General features: G+C 41.0%; 1 protein-coding gene across 2 annotated transcripts; it reads left to right on the forward strand.

The window, feature by feature from the left end:
* Window positions 1-1,337: 1,337 nt before the first annotated feature.
* dusp10 (dual specificity phosphatase 10) lies at window positions 1,338-12,501 on the forward strand. 2 transcript variants are annotated; one of them, XM_026318141.1, is made up of 4 exons: window positions 1,338-1,476; window positions 2,486-3,315; window positions 7,025-7,393; window positions 8,406-12,501. In XM_026318141.1, the coding sequence occupies exons 2-4, from the start codon at window positions 2,532-2,534 to the stop codon at window positions 8,669-8,671; spliced, it is 1,419 nt and encodes a 472-aa protein (XP_026173926.1). In that variant the 5' UTR covers window positions 1,338-1,476; window positions 2,486-2,531; the 3' UTR covers window positions 8,672-12,501. The 2 variants fall into 2 exon arrangements, with proteins under 2 accessions (XP_026173926.1, XP_026173927.1); XM_026318142.1 differs by having other exon boundaries at window positions 1,361-1,493.
* The last annotated feature ends 3,461 nt before the right edge of the window (window positions 12,502-15,962 follow it).

The following is a 15,962-nucleotide window of genomic DNA, read 5'->3' on the forward strand; positions in this document are numbered from 1 at the left end:
CAGTAACACTCTTTGCAAGCCTTACCTATAACGTGGAAACTAGAAATACTGAGCAGCAATATCAGTAGAAGGTAGGTGAAAAAGTATGAGAACACACAAGTGCTTTGTTTGTTCACAAAAGGTGCAGATATTGTCTAGCAAGCTCAGCAGGCCTTCAAATGATTCATGTGGGAAAAGCTGACCAGGAAGATGTTAGTGAGGAAATATAAACAAAGGCAATCTATGAGAAACAGAGCTGACTTAAGGAAATACAGCACTGTACATAAAGTATTACATGTAGACAGGTTGATTTGTGTTTATACAACAATTTTGGTCCTGGATGCTTTTCTCTTTCTTTGCATATTAAATATTACATTACTATTTTAAGAATGTACCGAGTTTGAATGAAATTTTGTTATGTGGACTAAAGATCACGGGAGTAGTTTTTGGTATGGATCCAGATTTTGATGCATGTCGGGATGAAGATGCTGATTAAAGCAGCTCTGACTGGGTCCTTTGTTTTAAGTCAGACCCCTCTCTGCTGCTGGTTTCTGTTTTCTACAAAAGTTCATCTAATGTCATGAGATTAATGTTATTAAACAAGTCAAGTCAAACTGTGAAAACTGTAAAACAGGATTTCAATACTCTCATCTTCACAGAGTCCTGAGTCAGTCTCATGAAGCTCCATGGCAAGCTCTACAACATGCCAAGTCAAACTGCACATTGTGTTGAGGAGAGATGGTGCAGGTTTGCAGGAAAAAGGCAGTCACATGAAATGTCGATTTGATTTATATTTTTAAAATTTTTATTTTTCTGCTTTCTGTATGAAGGTAACTGACAAAAATTACATTTCACATCCTCACTTTACTTTTAGCCTCATAAAACACTATACATGCCTGTTCTAAAGTCATTGAGCTGATGTGATATTAAAAAGAAAACATTTACCTGCACCAACTGAAACAAAAAGTCTCTTGTCAGTGGGAATAACTACAATTTACTCTCAAAGGAAGTAATGAGTATCACTTAGTTCAACTTGCTGCTCTTGTATTATTCTTAGCACCTTGTGCGAGGCTCAATTTTACGAGCAGCACATGAAGGCATTGTGTCTTCTTCCTCGAGCCTCCCGGAGCGACTTCTGATTGGCTGCCAGTGACATCATCCGTGCTCATACGTGGACCCGAAGGCCGTTCAAGCGACAACCCCCTCCCATCAGCAGCCACGGCTCGGCCAGACCCCTCCCACCTCAGGGCCGGACCTCACGGCACGAAAGCACCAAATTTAATATTAATGAAGTCGCGCATTGGCTCAGAGTTGAGTCAATCCGACTGCGCGACTTCGGTAGGCTGGCAGGCTTCCTTCAATATTATTTCTGGGGGAGCAGGGTAAAAGTACTAAAAAATGTTGCCGATCCACAACACCGGGATGGACTGAATGAAGGCAACGTTGTCAGCGAGCGGAGACAACAAATCCGTCTACAATCAAACGCGACACACACCGGTAAGCAGAAATACAAGGCAAGTGGGACAATTAGTGCCCAAGGTACAAGTTGTTGAAATGCACAGTCATAGAGATTTCATGCGATTCTATAATTAATGAAGAGGACTGTCAAATTGCTGCAACCATTTTGGACAGATTAGTGTTTATTCTTACCATGTTGGTGTTTTCATGACATGAGTTAGGTGTTTTATTTTTTATCCCACTGTCGCGACAAAGTTACAACCCCTGCCTTTAAGATCATTAACAGCATATTTATTATTATTATTATTATTCTTACTATTATGATTAGATTTTTATAGTAGGCTACATGTTGGTGTGAAATTGGATTTCCTTCACTGATGAGTTCGCCTCGACCTGAGAGCCATATCTCATTCTCGGCACGTTCTCATGCCGGTTTCTTCAATGAATTTGTCCATGAATGATTTCAGCCTGTGCTGTGGCTGCACCGCGCTTAAAGGACGGCGATGGCCGGGACAGGCAGTGCTTGGCGGGTGTCTTTACATAACATGCCAGGACGACATGCTTTTAAAATGCTCAGGCTGGTGATCAAAAGGAATGCCACCCCTCTTTTTTTTTTTGTACCCGACTTTCCATTTGGGGGAGAGACCAAACTGCAGCATTGCGTTGATGCAGTATTTTATCTTTTTCTCCCCCTGTTGTTATAAAAGCTTTGGATCAGACAGAGCTGGGATAAAATAATCATCTTACACACACACACACAGATGATTCATATTAATTACACTCAAAGAGATTCGGTTACAAAGACTGTGTGATGATTTCACTGTGTATTATTAGTGGCCAGTCCGTCACACCTACATTTTCCCACCAAAGCGGGATGTTGTCATGCAGGTGTTGACACTACTAATATTTGGCTTCAGCAGCCGTATTCTAGTTTGCATAGTGATCACACTGATGAGAAGTCTGCTTGTCTGACTTAGTGGACACAGAACTGGTTTGTGCGAGCTTTTCTTCCCTCGCCTCATGCTTTGGCTTGTCCCTGATCCCACAGAGCGGCTTGTTGAGTTCTCCGTAAGCGTCCAGCCCTCGGCCTCCCCATGCCTCCATCTCCTCTTGACGACAGAATTGTGGTGGCGCTGCCAAGGCCGATCCGACCTCAGGAACTCCAACTGCGCCTGGACACCAGCTACCTGGACTCCATTGTCACCAGCAACAACAGCAAGACAGTCATCAGCACCACCGTGGTGAAGATCCGGGCGACGGCCAATCTTGTAACGTATATGCCCTCATCCAAGGGCTCCACGCGCTCATTGTCGTGTGGATGCAGCAGTGCCAGCTGCTGCTCTGTGACTACCTATGAGAAGGACAGCCAGAGCCTCAGCCAAAGCCAGGTGAGCGCCAGCAGCCCCAACCTCAGCTATGCTGGACCCCCCACCCCTATGGTCAGCAACCATGAAACAATAAGTGCCCCCAGTCTTACCCCGGGCACTCCGAAGGTTGTTTCCACCGTGAGGGTCATTCATCCCAATGAGCTGGCCAAGCGGATGACCTGCTGCCCCATGGGACACCCAATAGGGCCGGTACCGGTCATCATTGACTGCCGGCCCTTCATGGAGTACAATAAGAGCCACATCCGGGGGGCTGTGCACATCAACTGCTCTGACAAGATCAGCCGGCGCCGGCTGCAACAGGGCAAGATCACTGTGCTGGACCTCATCTCCTGCCGCGAGGGCAAGGAGTCTTTTAAGGGCATCTTCTCCAAAGAGATTGTAGTTTACGATGAGAGCACCACGGACCCCAACCGGCTAACATCCTCCCAACCTCTCCATGTCGTCCTGGAGTCACTGCGGAGGGAGGGCAAGGACCCCATCATTCTCAAAGGTAACACGTAAGCAGGTTCATGAAGTCTCAGGGATACAAATGCTTGGATAGCTGAGAAGGGAAAGATGGCTGACAGTATAAAACTTTTCATGGGCTTCTGTTTGACTGGAGGAAGTAAATCACTTCAGACAATAGAGCTGCGATCCTAGTAACAATATACACTGATATGAAACTAGTGTGGTAGCAGATAAGCATGTAGTCTGTAAAGCTGTTGTATGTGCTAAGTGTCTGTCAGCTCACAGGTTTCTGTTTTGTGTTGATTCACTCTAACCACTCTTAATAATGTTGTTTCCAGTGAGGAAGCTGATAAACCCACTGCGCCTACCTGTTCAGCATCAAATGTCAGACTGAGTTAGTGACTAGCAGGTAAACGTGGTGGAGCATTTAGCAGCTGAAGTTAAACTTCGACCTTTTATTGTTGTGGTCAGTTTGTACGCTGGTTTTATTTTTATCTTCCTGTGATCTCTGTACTGAAGCGTTACAGCAGTGTGTTATGTGAAATAGCTTTTGCATGTATAATAGAGCCTGTGTGCATATGCACACATGCTTCACCAGCTTTCTCCATGAGACCTACTGAGCATTTTGCAGGGAGTAAGTAGCAGCTGTTAGTAAATAAAGAGGCCGGGTGAGATAGCTGTCCCTGGGTTGCTGCCATGTTTTCTATCTTTGGCGTGTGTTTGAAGCGGGAGCAGTATGTCGTCGCGGGGAGCTGGGCTGTGAGAGTTTTCAGGATGCCTCCCAGTCACTGTCTAGTCGTAAGATCACAGCACCTTGATCTCTTCACTTCATCCTCTGGTCCCACTGTGTACAGTGATGGACGAGGCTTCTCTCCAGTCTCTCATCATGCATCAGTGTCTGTCTGAAGCTCGCCTCAGTGGGACGAACAGGCACACTGTCTTGCTCTTTCTGGCCCCTGGTTTAATTCCTACAAAACGCATGCCATCCTCTCTGCTGAGGAACTCAAGCACAGCTCAGTCTGACTTTTATCTATATTACACGTACTGTTCATATCAGGGATGGCCCCATATTTACATGTTTTGATTGCAGCCTTGATATATGATCCAATATTTTGAATTAATGATTTCATGGCAAGAAAACAAAAACAAGCCGTAGCACATTTTCAATGTGTTTCCATTATAATTAATATTTCTTTCTAAACTTAGTGGCAATTTATTCTTCATTTCTTAAATTATTTGAGAGGTTTCTAATGAGTCGCTTTTGCAAGAAGCAGCAACAGTGTCACATTTGGAACAGTATGGATGTTGCTGCATTATTTGCTCAGTTACCAGCATGTCTTAGTCATGATTTATTGTAAATATGGTTGTTTGGTGATACTCTGCTCCACTGTAAACACATCCCTGCTCTGCTGCAGTCTGGAGCAGTAACAGGTTACATTTAATCCATCTGAACTCCCATAAACAACATGTCGTTCGTATCAAAGGCTTTAGGGTAAGTGTTGGAAACAGCAGGTCTGTGGTGTGAGAGGCCTAGCAAGCCAAGTGGTAGTTTCTAAGCAGAAACTGAGCCAGTGGTTTATGAAAGTGATAGAGTTTAGTTGGAGACAGTGACGGTCACACTTGATAGATTTCATCTTGCACCAATGTGTTGCTTCTGGACCTTCTGTTATTCTCAGTTTACTATGAAAAGTGTTATCAGTTTAGTTTGGCCTGTAAAAAAAGGTGCTGTTTAATGTGAGACAAAACAGGAAGCAGTTTTCACAGTTCAAGGTTTGTGTGTGCCAAATGGTTCACTAATATAAAACTGTGAATTTATTGGTATCAACATATATTCAGGCTGATAAAGTTACAAGGAACTGCAACAGACAAGCACTGAAAGTATGTTTGCGGTAGGTTTGTAGTTTGTACACCAAAAAAGCACTGTTTATGTTTCAACTCTCCCGGCTCAGTGCATATATAAATATTTGCTCTTAAGTCTCTGTAAAACAAATGGCATCAGTCGACAGCTGAGCTGTAAACACAGCACTGACATACATATGACGTATAGTTTTTATGATTAACATGTTGCCTATAAACAACCAGCAGCCATGATAACATTAAGTGTTTGTGGAATATATGCACATATATAATAATATTAACATGTTAAATCAACGAGGGATGGAATGATGGTAGCATGAAAGACATTGCTCTTGTGTAAAACCTACAGAGAACTGTCACATGAATTTGTAGTTCAGCACTACTCCACAGTGTTTTTGTTTCAGCTCATTGTTGACTGTGTTATTGACTGTGTTGATTCAGCCTTACTGCTCTTATCAGTGTTGCTTCCTGCGAAGATGCTTAGACAAACCCACTGTGTCCTACCTGTTCAGCACCTCATGGCAGACAGATCGAGCTGCTGAACACCGGGGAGCAGTAACCAGCTGATAAACCACATTCTTCCCTTGGCAGTGCAAAACAAAAGCAAAACAAAAGTAAAAGGTAGAATGAATGTTGGACTTACACTTGTGAAACATGACTAAATGAATGCTACTGTTGCTGTATAAATGCTAGGTGTGTAAATATACAACTGTTTGCCAACATGTTAGTTACAACAAGTTTAGAAACTGATGTCACTGTTGTATTTATGGCTTGTTCCACTGCCTGCTAGATTTATATGTATTTATATGTATTTATTTAAATTTTTCAGTAATTATTTATCTTATTTAATTTTTAGCATTCAGAAAAAAAGTCATTTGTGATAAAGATGGGGTGTTAAAAGATATGTATATAGCTTCATGAGAGCGGAAACCTTATTGACACATCTGTATCTAATGCAGAATAATTCCAAATATGAGAAAACAGACCACTATCAGTGGAAACTACCCCTAAGTACACCAAGGTAGCATCTTTGTTCATGGTTAACAATCGGGCTATTTTAGGAAAACCACACTGCCTGAGATCCCCGCCTGCCCAGTCCCCAAGGGGAAGTTGTGTGGTGACCTCACATAACGTGATGTCAACCTGAACAACATGAACAATACATGAACTGATACTGCGTGTGACACTTTCTACTTCTTCCCCCTCACCTCCTGCCTGAAGGAGACATTGGCCAATGGCCTCACTGGTAGCAGGTGCAAACCAGTTATTTGGAGAAGTGCAGCTGTTCAGTGAGAAGTATATTAAACACTTAATACAACTATGTACCTGTAGACTAATGAGGGGGACTTCTGGGGTTATTTAGCTAGTGGAAACTCTCTTATCAGGTATTTTGGCTTTGTCTCTGGTTCTAAAAACAGAGCTGACTGGGACATACTGGTTGGAAATGGAAACAGTGCTGATCCCTCTATATTGCGTTAATATCCGAATGCAGACTTTCAAATCATAACCAAATGAAACAGTATAGTAGGAGATTCCACTGATGTTTTAGTGCTTCAAAGCTCTTTAAAGACAGTTGTCCTCTGTTCTTTCAGATGTAAATGCAAAGCCTAGCCGCCCTACTCAGTTATAACATATGTCATGAGGTGAACAGTGCATTAGTACATGTATTTTTAGTATGGACCACACCTCTGATGATTGAACCCTTAACCCACTCCAGCAGTGGTAGCTCCATATACAGAGACTGACGAGGTCTAATTTGCATTCAGAACAAGGTCATGGGCCAAGATAAATAAAATAAATACAACAGTTTGTTTGACTGTTTTACACACTTTCCTCTTAAAATTAGAACTGTTCATTATGTCAAACTGTATTTACCTTTATCTTCATATTCACAGGAGGCCTTAGCTGCTTCAGGCAGAGCCATGAGAACCTGTGTGAGCACTCGCTGCACCTTCACGAGGGCCTGGACACAGGCGCAGCTGCTGGCCTGACAGGGGCACTACCTCACTCCCTGCCCTCCACCCCAGACATAGAGAATGCCGAGCTGACACCAATTCTACCCTTCCTTTATCTGGGGAACGAGCACGATGCTCAGGACATCAACCTGTTGCAGCGCTTGAACATTGGCTACATCCTAAACGTGACCACCCACCTGCCGCTCTACCACTACGACACGGGTCTCTTCATCTACAAGCGCCTGCCAGCCACCGACAGCAACAAGCAGAACCTCCGCCAGTATTTCGAGGAGGCGTTTGAATTCATTGGTATGAATTGAACACTTAGATGTTACCTTCACAGATTGTTTAAGGTGAATGCGTAATGTGAATTACTGTCTCAGGGCCAGAAAAGATAAAACTAACTACTGTTTGCAAGGGAAAAAAGCAAAAATGAAATAACAGTGAGAAAAATAAAAATCTGATCTTTTTCTTTTGTTTGCTGTCTTGTTAATCATCTTGTGAGCTGTCAGATTCCTCTTGCTAACTTATAGTTGGGGAACTACTGGACTAAAATAAGGGAGTAGGAAGGAAAAATGAAAAAGGATCAGTTAATTGTGATATGATGAATAGTGTATTAAGAGTCCCTCACTCTTTACAGTCTAAATACAGTTCATTTGTTTTTGTTTTTTTTGTTATTAAAAGACAACAGCTTAGCATAGTTTTAATCTTTATTTAGTCTGGAAGCCTCAACTCTAAGTTGGTGACCTGTGTTGACTAAATGAAAGTTATTACTGTAATAATTTACAGTAATTTACTGTAATGCTATTGATGAAGAAACTGTATTTAAAGTGGATAAGTGACATCAGGGTAATGAATCATTTCATGGGGGATTACTGAGTCACGTAATCCAGTTAGTATCAGATCCTGATGTGGCGGATCAGACTGGTGATTTGTACTGTTGCCATATAACAAAATGTCTTGGCGTCCACTTGCTTCACTCAGAAACCTGAAGGTCATATTAGAGTTTTTATACAGTTTATGCAATAAAAAAATAGTTAAACTGAAGGTTTTGAAGTTTCTATAAGTATTAGTATATTTCTGTTAATGAGATTTGCAATAAGAAATATTCTACAAAATATTTTTTCATTTAAAAAAGGACACTTAAGTTCTCAAATGTAAAAATGACTAGACACAACTAGACATTTATTTTTGCCAATGTTTGGTCTATTTAAATTGAATCAATAGTTAGTAAGGCCTTCCATAAATCTAACCAGCTATATATCAACAAAGATATAACAAGAATATTGTTCCCTGACTGTTTTCATGCTCCTTTCTGCAGAGGAAGCACACCAAGCAGGTATGGGCCTTCTGATCCACTGCCAGGCAGGCGTGTCTCGTTCAGCCACCATCGTGATCGCCTACCTGATGAAGCACAGCTGGATGACCATGACAGATGCCTACAAGTTTGTCAAAACCAGGAGGCCCATTATCTCCCCAAACCTCAATTTCATGGGCCAACTTTTGGAGTTTGAGGAGGACCTCAACAATGGAATAACGCCACGAATTCTCACACCAAAGCTGATCGGTGTGGAGACAGTCGTCTAAGCGAATCCCTCGGCTCGATGCTGACACTTGTACTCACTCTCACTGCTTTTCAGGAGAGACCAGCTGCTCTATGAGCAGGTTTGGAGTGTAAGAGAGACAGCCACTGTATTCTATTTCAGTCTCTTCATGCTCATCTTGGACTCTCTAGAGTGCCAAAGCTCTGGGTCAGTGGTGATGAGAAATGCCAAAAATCCCTACTGATTAGACCTGGCTGATGTCCCGGAGGAGAAGATGAGTTGAGATGGACAGAGAGATAGAGCAAGAGGAAAGAAGCAGTCAGTGTGAAGATTTTCGTTTTTCACCACAGGAGCAAACATGAGGAAAAAGAAAACTGTTTGAAAAAGAAATCTCTGTGCTTAGGGGCAATTACTCTTAACTCTTAAAGCTCACACTGTGGCACACAGTTTTTGTTTGCAGACTCAGGCAGGGTTGGCCACAGCAGTGCCTGTCAACAAAACAACAAAAAAAAAAAAACAAAAACAAAAAAAAAAAGATGAAGACATGTTTGGTGTGTTAATGTTGTTGTTCTATTTTTATACAGGGGTTTATGGGGGTGACCATGATGAGCCCACTGTGGCTTACTGTGCAATAATTTCAGAGTGGAATGCAACTGAGACCTTGATCTTATGTGTATATATCGGTAACAATTACAAAACATTTCCAGCTCTTTGCTGAAATGCCATTTTGATGTTAATGTAATTACTGTTGTTCAGTTATATACGTTTATGTTTATGCTGCATACAGTTATGCTGTAATATTTGGCGCAGATGTGTACAAGATAAAGAAAATAATTTGGTTTTATTTTTTTGAATGCAACTTCTTGGTTTATGTCAATTTTTGTGTTTGCTCCAGTGTCTTGGTTTGTCATTCCTACATCTACATCATGTGTGTGTATAAATACATATACATATATATATGTATATGACTTAGGAAAAGGAAGGATACTTTGAAATAGTACGTACATATTGTAAAACAGGGCTATTAGTGATGTTTAACGTAACAGAGTGGAGGAATTTCACTGCCTGCTTCTATCTCTTCTGGTTTTTTTGCTCCAATTGATCCATGAGCCAGTTCTATTTTAATGTTCTTTACTATATTCACAATCTGTGTGTAGTTAGTCAATGGCCTACAGTTTCAGTTGTATTTTAGTCCATCCTAAAGTAGCAGTAAAGTACAGACTTGAGACAAACGTACACTTCCTTCTGTGGGTCACAGTTTAGTGTCACAGTGATGGTACAGTAGGTACAGTGTAGAGCAGTGTGATCCTTTCCAGTCCTTTACATCTCCCTGTCACTGACACTAAGCTAGACTTAAATGAGCTCTTCTGCCTTGCATAGGCAAGTGCTGCTGTCACGTGCTGTTCTAGTGCCTCTCTCAATGCCTTAAGTCATGTGCCACCACTGGGCCTGTGCACGGTACACCATCACATGCAGACAAATGCAGAACACGCAGAGGTCGAATTTTAACTCTGAGAGAAAAGCAAACTGCTCCCCTTGGTCTCTGTGTACCACACAAATTTAACCTTTCTGCTGTTCCTGTTGATGTGCAGAATGAAACAGAATTGCATTCAAAGCTAAGAATGTTAATTATGTAACTCTGATCTTGTGGTGGCATTTGAAGGAGAAACTGAGCACCATCGTGAATTGAAAGTCACCTGGCACTAAATAGTAGTGTAGTAAGGAGTTTATGCACGCACACACAGTTTACCCTGTTCCTGTTGTATGTGAATATACTCATCTTTGACTTATGCTATGACAAATATATATAGATAGACATGAAAAGTAAAGGCTTAAAAACACTCACCATGCTAGTGCTATTTCTTCATGCCTTCATTTTGATCAAAACCAGATTTTTTCATTGTCGTTGAATAGAATCAAATTTGTGCAGTTAAGCCTCACTCAGTTTTTACACATTTGATCGTCTCCGCTGTTGACACTTTTACTAGAAATTATAATGGGAGTAAAAAAACTTTGAAATACCCAACTGGGATGCATGTGTTTCAAGGTGAAGTAAACTTGCCTTTTCAACCACCTGCATACAACCGAGCACACAGTATGAAGTCCTTGTCTTGTTGAGATGACTGTGTGCATGGCCAGAGAAACTGAGCATTTAGAAAATATTGATCAAAATTTTAGATCAGTGTTATTGTCTGAGTGTTATATGCCTTGAGTGTCCAAACATGGTAACTTTCCTTTTCAGACAAAGTACCCGTGATTTAACTAGAAGACCATGAATTTTTTTTATCTAGATGGTCTTAATTTGATAAACCCAAGGGCTGTCACATAAAAGAGCATGTAACCAATCAATTGACAATAAAACTTAAAATTCAGACAAAAAAAAAAAAAAAAAAGAATTTACAAGGTTTTCATCCACTATGTTATTATTACTAAGCTGACTTTAAGCAGCTTCCTCACATATTATGGTTCCTCTTCCTTTAATATTCATAATGTTCTTGTTTCTGTTCAGTTCTCCATGTTTTTGCATGATAATAAACGGCATAAAATGAAGCACAGGGCTAACAATATCACTGTCAAAGTACCAAAAATAACATTTGTTTTGCAATACACCCTCTACCACCACATCTTCAATTCTGAACCCAAATGTCTGTAAAATGGTCACGTGTCTGCCAGTAAGATGAAGGAGAATGTGAGCTTTCATAGCATAGTAAATACAAATACACAGTGCACTCAGTAAGGCTTTACAGCACCAATATTCACAACAATAAGCTTCAAAAATCCCTCATGTGAAAATTCATGCTATGCAAAATGAAATTGTAACAGGTTGTTTCTCTACCCAACTCTTCTAAAACGATTTTGTGAGGTGACTGCAAACATTTTGAGCATGACTAACAAGTTTGCAGCCTCGGATTGAAGTGAGTTTTAAGTGTGACTTATTCACAGAGTAGTCTCAAAACCATGTGTGGCGACTTGTGCTCACTTGTATTTTTGTTGCTGTTGTCATTGGTGTCTACTGGTGCTCCACATCATATCTAAAATGATACAAACGTGTATGATAACCATTTACCACATGTTTGTAGCTTGTGCATTTACATTCAGTGATTATCATTTGCATAAAAAAGAGTGCTTATCATCTGAGCCAATGTTATATAAGTACCTTTTTGCCCCACGTGCTGGTTCTTATAACCTCAGTGGCACATGGCTTTTGTATGTAATAATCTATTTGACTGAACAATATAACCGTTGTACTGTACATTACTCTCTGGTTGGAAAACGAAGCATGCTGTGTGCTCCTGGTCTGTGAGGGACACTCGCAAGCATTATGGTGCTGTCTGTCTTTCCCACACTGCTCTTTCTGTAGAGGTCAAAGCCTGAGTGACAGCTCCAAGAGACATCTGAGTCTGTTCCCTTTTATTTGGAATCACCGTTCTGTATGAGAACAGTCTAAAGCTGTCATATTTGATGTGCACTCCTTACGACTAGACTTGTTAAAGGGTCTCTGCTTTGGGCTCAGAGACTCGGGTGGTAATGGGCTTTGCTCTACAAGTCTCTGTCTTTCTTTGTGTCTGTAGTCAACAGTAAAGTATATACTGTACGGTATATAAATATATATCTATTTTCTTTGTATGCATATATTCATTACTATTTTTGCACTGACCTATGGACAGATGGATTTATTTTTTCCACAAAGGGTGCTATTATAACGGAGGCCTTCTCCCACACCTTTCTGCATGACTTGCTCAAAATTCCTCAACTGGTCTGTCATCTCTCCTATTCTTCTCCTACTACTCCTCGAACTATTGCAATTGAAGCACTGTAATTTTGTAATCCCTACTTGTGAGCTTTGAAATAAACAGGGAGGCTTCAAGTTTGGTTTGGTGTCCTGGAAGTTTATTTTCCCTCTGGTTCTTCCTGCACAGACGAACTCCTTTCATTAGTCACTCAGAAAATATGTTTTTTCGTAGCATCTCATTGTTTTGATTTTACAGCCCAGTGCTTTACTGTTTCGACACAAAGCTTTTATCAATGTCAATGCTCAGTTCCAGCATCTAGCACCTGTTTTAAAATGCTTTGATAAGAGAGACAAATTTAGTGACTAGCTGGTGAACACACAGGAGCATTTTGCAGCTAAAGAGTCTGATTTGTTCTTGAGGAGTTGGCACATGCTGAAAGTTGGTTTCACTGTTACCAACAGCACAAAAAGAAGAAGAAAAAGGAAAAGAAATGAGTAAACGCAAGTCTGAAACGACTGGCCATTTTAATTCATCTACTGACTATTTAGACTAGAAGTCTGTAATGACTGGGAAAGAGTTTCCCAAACCTAAGGTGACGTCATCAAATCGCTCTTTTGTCTGACCAACAGTCCAAAACACAAAGATATTTAATTTACAATGATGTAAAGCAGAGACAAGTAGAAAAACATCACGTTTGAGAATCCTGAAATCTGACAATGATTACTGTCCATTGAGTGCTTCAGTTTTAACAGAGACAGTGGTACCTTAACATATTTGATATTTAAGGAAAAACAACAGATTGAGGGATAAAGATGAAAATAAATTCTTCATATGGCAGATGTCCCATGATACACTTGAAGCCAGGAAACAACAGAAGCTCGGAAACTAATTATTAAGATCAATAAGAACAAAACAAGTCTAACAGTGTGTATTGTAAGAGACAGGCTCTTGACATTTGAGCATTTACTGGAGTACACAATTCTCAGAGCTGTGAACTATCTGCACTCCCCGCCATTGAACCATGTGTCACTTAGCTGCAGGAGTTATGGACCAATATTAACTTTGCAGGCGTCTCCTGCCTCATGGCTAGCAGGGAATGGGTGTGTTTGGAGGTTGGCCTCAGGGTCAAGATTTCTCCATAGGAACAGGCACAAAAATAGTTTTTAGTGTTGTTTCTAATTACAAGTGATGAGTGCCCCGCCTCATTAATCCTTTCCTATCAACACTGGGCAGGCAGGCAGCACCAGAATAGCTCTGATCTTTGCGCTCCTGCACGCTGCTCTCCAGCAGGCCCTGCATGGACGTATTAGGCAAAGCAGGCCAGAGAGGAGGACCTACCTTTGCTACTCACACAGAAACAGGTGCACGCACACACACGCATATATATATAACCAAGTGTACACATACTTTTCTTAGGAGGCAGTGAAATAAAGCAGAGGGTGTCTAAGCCTGTGGACTGCTGCACTGGTTACTATCAAAGCTGTTCCCTTTGTCACAGGAAGATGCACTCTCACAACATCCCACCAATGCTTCACTAAATGTCACTACACCAGCACAATGCACGCATAAAATAATCTCTTAATAATGCAAAGGATGCAGATTTAGGTTAATGAGAGGGAATGGGAACACGAATAGAAGTATGCAAGAATGCAGAAGCCACACAGTGAAGTTATATGATTTGTATTGTGATTTTTCAGAATTATAGCGTTTTAATATCGGACAGATAGACACGAGGGTTTCTCAAAGCACGTCACAGGGGTCAGTGTAGCTGAGTCAAAATTCAATTTGACTGAGCCTGAAGTGGAAGTAATGGCCTGCAGTGATACTGTGCATGAAAGTCAAGTTCTTGCTTTAAACGTCACAATACCACTGTGAGTCAGGTCTATAAAAAATGTGTGTCTGCATATGCAAGAAGTGCAAACAGTACTTTAACAAAACAAACTCCAGTCAAGGTTTTTTAAGCAAACTGTGTGACGACAGTAAAAAGGTTAGTAGGTGAACGTCGAGGAGGTTCTGTTCTGCTCTGAATGGGAGTAAATCCGTACAGTGAGGCCTCAACATCTTTTGGACATTATTCCAAGAGGAATGGAGGCTGTAATAATAGTGTTTTTATGCCTGTGGCTTTGGATCTTCACCAGTCACACGTGGGTGTTATGTTTGGTTGTCCGCATACTTTTGGCTATACAGTATATATTTCTGTGATGAAGATTAGTTAGGATGTACTGTATCTACTGTCCCACTCACTGTAATGTGTTTCTGCTGTAAATGAGTTCTGGCCTGTGATTCTCTGCAGTCAGCACCTAGTCAGTGAGTATGAATTATCACAGGCAGAAAGACGGGGTGGAGGATGGAGAAACAAGCAGAGCAGTGAAGGACAGAGTGAGCTGCGTAGGGAGCAAGAGGAGAAGAGGTCATGGCCCATTTCACGCAGCACACCAAGGAGATTACAAGAGGTCTCCAGACACAGGCACCATGGCAATGTCTGTGCAAATAAGCAGATGCAAAAATGCCACCGACAGTGGAGATGAGGACAAAGAAGGACAAGGAGCTCGGAGATAGAACACAAATGAAAAAAACATTTTACTCTGCAAGATCAAAATGATATCGAACGTCGACGCCAGCTCTGCACAGCGACAAGATAAAAACGCTGTCATCTGGAGCTGCTGAGTCCACAAGCTCGCAGACTGAGCACAGCAGTGGTTTTGTTATCGCTTGTGGCACATGTTGGGCTTTTGAAGTGCCATGTCTTGTTTTATATTAGCCACACTGACCACTGCGCAAGAGACAGGCCAGGGCTCAGTGTGGTCACACCAAGCCATATGTCATAACGTCTCTGTGTGGAGCTGCACTGACCAGCTCTGGGATTTATTTAGTGGTGTGAGGCGAAGCTCTATCAGAACATAACACATCATATTTATTCATGGGTTTGTTCACGGTCCTGTAATAGCTTTAATTTGCCTCATGAATCATATACAGCAACGGTATAATGTACTCATGCAGATCCTAAATGTAAAATACAAGATTTAATTTAAATAACTGCTTACACATGAACACACTGGTATTATACAGAGACACTAAATTACACCTCTAACATGTCCTGATCTGACCAATGTCCCAATGACCTTCTGTCATGTACTTTTTATAGAACACAGTAATACAGTAGTACATGTAAACCTTGAATTTGGATTGTTTTGTTTAAATTGTACTTCTAAGGTCAATTTAGTAAACTTTCCAAGATCTTAGAAATAAGGAAGTAATGAATCTATGTCCTGGATCCTGAAGGTCATTTTGATCATATTGAATTTGTTTTTATCTTATTTGAATTGATAATCATTTTATTTTTCTGGCTGCTGTAACATTATACTGTCATTCTTTGTTCCCACTGCAGTAAGACTAAAATCATTAACTCATTTTTCGTCGTTTTCTTTCCTCAAATAGTCTAATTCAAACACGAAAACAAAACCAGTCCATAAACTAAACACTATGTTTTAGGTTTTTTTTTTGTAAAACGTCAGCTTCCAAATGCTACATGCACAAAACTCCCATAATAACATAAAGAGCAGGTTGTGGTTAGAGTAGATAAAGCTCAGCAGAGCTGTG

Source organism: Mastacembelus armatus, chromosome 24 (assembly GCF_900324485.2).
Source record: "Mastacembelus armatus chromosome 24, fMasArm1.2, whole genome shotgun sequence".
NCBI lineage: Eukaryota > Metazoa > Chordata > Actinopteri > Synbranchiformes > Mastacembelidae > Mastacembelus > Mastacembelus armatus.